General features: G+C 39.3%; 1 protein-coding gene across 1 annotated transcript in view; it reads left to right on the top strand.

The window, feature by feature from the left end:
• Positions 1-2,499, top strand: part of svila (supervillin a) — a gene marked incomplete in the record, with an annotated part of 61,379 nt that extends 58,880 nt beyond the window's left edge. Inside the window, 1 exon segment of the mRNA XM_014018823.1 lies at positions 1,733-2,499. Within this exon segment, the coding sequence (XP_013874277.1) occupies positions 1,733-1,819 (87 nt within the window).
• Between the last annotated feature and the right edge of the window lie 830 nt (positions 2,500-3,329).

Raw genomic sequence — 3,329 nt, 5'->3', positions numbered from 1 at the left:
GGTCAACTTTTATTATTTATTATTCTGCATTTATACATTTTAGGCAACTAAGGCAAAAATGTAATTAATTTAGAAAATATTTTCAGGACCCCGCCTTGATGTTTCAGGACCCCACTTTGGGTCCCGACCCCAACTTTGGGAACCACTGGAAGACATCAGTTTGTGTGACCACGCTCTGCGTTACTTTGGTGATACATTTTGTATCACATCGCTTCAGTTTTTACAAGTTACAACTTCACAAAATTCAGTTTTAATAAAAATAAATAAATAAAATCATTAATAATATGGGTTTAGCTCCAGTATCAGTACTTGTAACTGCATTTTATTTAACATCTCATTACAACAAAGTTTCTTCAGATAAGCTGTTTAACTACGTTTTTATATTTTATATACTGTATTTGTCCGTTGTTTAAACAGGCAAGTCCCGTTGAGATCGCAGATCTCTTTTTCAAGGGAGGCCTGAAGGCAACCTGTTGTACGTTTTCAGTCCGTGAAAAATTTCCAAACACTGTCATTAAAAAAAGAAAAAAATCTGCTTTGAAATTAAAAATAAAAAAAATTGCAGTCTTTGTTTTTCTGGGATAGTGTCGGCCGAGCAGGGTACTCAGATGCAGCCTACATTTTCGGGTTTTTGTCGGCCGCATGTGTTGACACCGATGAACTGGGACAGCCTACGGTGCGGGGCAGTGACGTAGGCAGCCAACAAATGCGACTGCAACCCATGAATTGAGACACAGCCCATGTTCTGATCTAAACTGAAATGGTTGAAATGTWGGGTTGGGCGATTGGACAAATATATCGACCATCAACCATTGGAATCAGTCTGTGGTGTTTGTTTAACAATATTTTAGATTTTTGCAGGGGAGTGACATTTTTAAAATTTACATTGAATTTAGACACAGTTTAATTGTCTATATTGAAATTTGCATGTTGTCCACAGTGTTGATATTTGCCRTGTGGGAGAAAAGTAACACGACTGTTGAACAAGGCGTATCAACACCACTCCTCGTTGTGCATCACTCCACACCTGATCAGCAACAGAAGTTGTTTTAAAGCATCTCATCATATGTTACTTTTATAAAAATGTGTCTTTTATATATTTGTTAAATCTGTCACCATGTCCTGACAGTAGACTGAGACAGATAACCTGTGARTAAATAAAGCTCCAATGCCTCCCCRCAGTGCTCCTACAGCCAATCAGAGCCAGGAGGATTGTCTCACCAGTGTCAATCATGTGCTGCTCACGCCCGTTCCCTGCACAGCGTGTGCCCTCGGTCAAGATTAAGGGGGAGGGACCTGTAAAGTGTGCTTGTTTAAATTTCAGGCTAAGTCCACAGGTTGGACAGATCTGGATTATTTCTTGTTAAATGYTTTAAGAAACTGGTTTCAAACCCAAGTCATCCTAAATTAGTGACTTTATCTTGGCTACAAGCAGCTGAGTTGTCCACAGAACGGGGTGTGTCAGGTCTGTCCATTAACTAAAAAACATTTAACGCTTAAAAACACCTGGAGAGCTAAAGGATGTTAGGCAATCGCCCAACTATAATGTGGAGCTTTTTTTTCCCTTCTGGTTTTATCTGTTAAAAACTGTTWGGATGTCCCCGATGCATGAGTGGTGCTCTCTGTGGTTTCTGGTCCCCCACCACCTGTAGGCCTCAGGACTAATGGACTGGGTTGTCTGCAAACCGTGCAGTGACCTGTCCCCTGACGTTGAYTTGTGTTGCTCCCACAGAAAGCCCTGGAGATGAGCAGAGAAGAATACAGCTTGCTGCCGCCGTGGAAGCAGGCGAACTTAAAGAAAGCCAGAGGACTTTTCTGAAAGCGGCAGCAGGATGTCGTTCAGGCTCCTCGTTTGCTTGGATTTGCACACTGCAGAGACTCGGGAGCAGCTACCCCCGAGTCGAACCTTCACTGGAGGGATGAACGATGGACCCCGGGTGTGTGGTGGAGAGGTGTGCCAGCCTTTCAGACTGCATTCTCTGCTGGTAAACAATAGAAAACCAGTAGATGCATACGTTCACGAGTGATCGTATTAACAGTTCCCCTTAAAGTGAAACCTTTAATGTATGTAAATATGGACGGTGGCCTTATGTTATGAAGTTGTAGCAGGTCTGTCAGCCTGTTAGTCACTCTCCTCTTCAGACTGTCAAGTTTCTGAATGTTTGTGCATTGCAAAATAATTATATTTATATGTAATCTACAAAACAAAAGTTTGATATAAAGAAATTAATTCAACAAAACGTTTGTTTGCCGCAGCAGTTTGAGGTGTATGTATGACTGTCTCTGCTGTACACACTTCTATTGACTAATCAAATGAAGCAGCTTTGAGTRAAACATTACCACAGAGACTAGCAGGTGGGTCTGAAGGGACAGGCATGTGATGAAGTGATTCAGTGTATAGTGCCTTGCCTTGTGTACAGTTTCTAAACAGATTTAAGTCTGCATTTTCAAGACTTTTTGTCATAATGAAATATAAGAGAAATAAACGATTGAAATTTCTCAGCGTTTTTTTTTTCTTATTCACATGCATCATGAGCCTCTCAGACTTGGTGTTTTTTTTTTTTTTTTTTTCAGTAAATGTTTTTCTAATGAGTATGACAACATGAAATTTCTACCAGATGCTGAAAACAACCCAACAAATTCAAACAGCATTCAGATAAATTTAAAACAAGGAAGAAGTCTGGTCTAACAGTTTTTCTCACTTGCTAAAACACGTTTCTTGAAACCATCCATCCATTTCTCTAAACTGTAAACACAAAACCCAATTTTCAAACTACTTTCATAGAACCTCAGGCTCTTCCAGCAAAATCAAACTCCAGCCTCAAAATAGTTCAATTTGTGTTCAAAACCAAACAATGTTGTCAAATCAGACCTTGAAGACACAAAAAGAACAAACCCTACAGAGCAGTCAGTACACACAAGAAAAAAAAGAAAACAAGATCATGAAGCTTTTGAAATAATCTTTATTGTCCACAAAGGAAAAGGCATTTCCTAAACAAAACACCTGTTTAGCACTTGTAGTAAAAATAATAAAACACTATCTCTAATTTATAGAAAACTTGTACACTGCTCAAAAAAATAAAGGGAACACTTAAACAACACAATATAACTCCAAGTAAATCAAACTTCTGTGAAATCAAACTGTCCACTTAGGAAGCAACACTGATTGACAATCAATTTCACCTGCTGTTGTGCAAATGGAATAAACAGGTGGAAATTATTGGCAATTAGCAAGACACTCAATAAAGGAGTGGTTCTGCAGTTGGGTACCACAGACCACTTCTCAGTACCTATGCTGTCTGGCTGATGTTTTGGTCAGTTTTGAATGT

The sequence above is a fragment of the Austrofundulus limnaeus genome, unplaced genomic scaffold, assembly GCF_001266775.1.
Source record: "Austrofundulus limnaeus strain Quisiro unplaced genomic scaffold, Austrofundulus_limnaeus-1.0 Scaffold203, whole genome shotgun sequence".
NCBI classification, from domain to species: Eukaryota; Metazoa; Chordata; class Actinopteri; order Cyprinodontiformes; family Rivulidae; genus Austrofundulus; species Austrofundulus limnaeus.
Note: the sequence above shows the minus strand (reverse complement) of the source record. Positions and strands in the feature narration are given on the sequence as shown.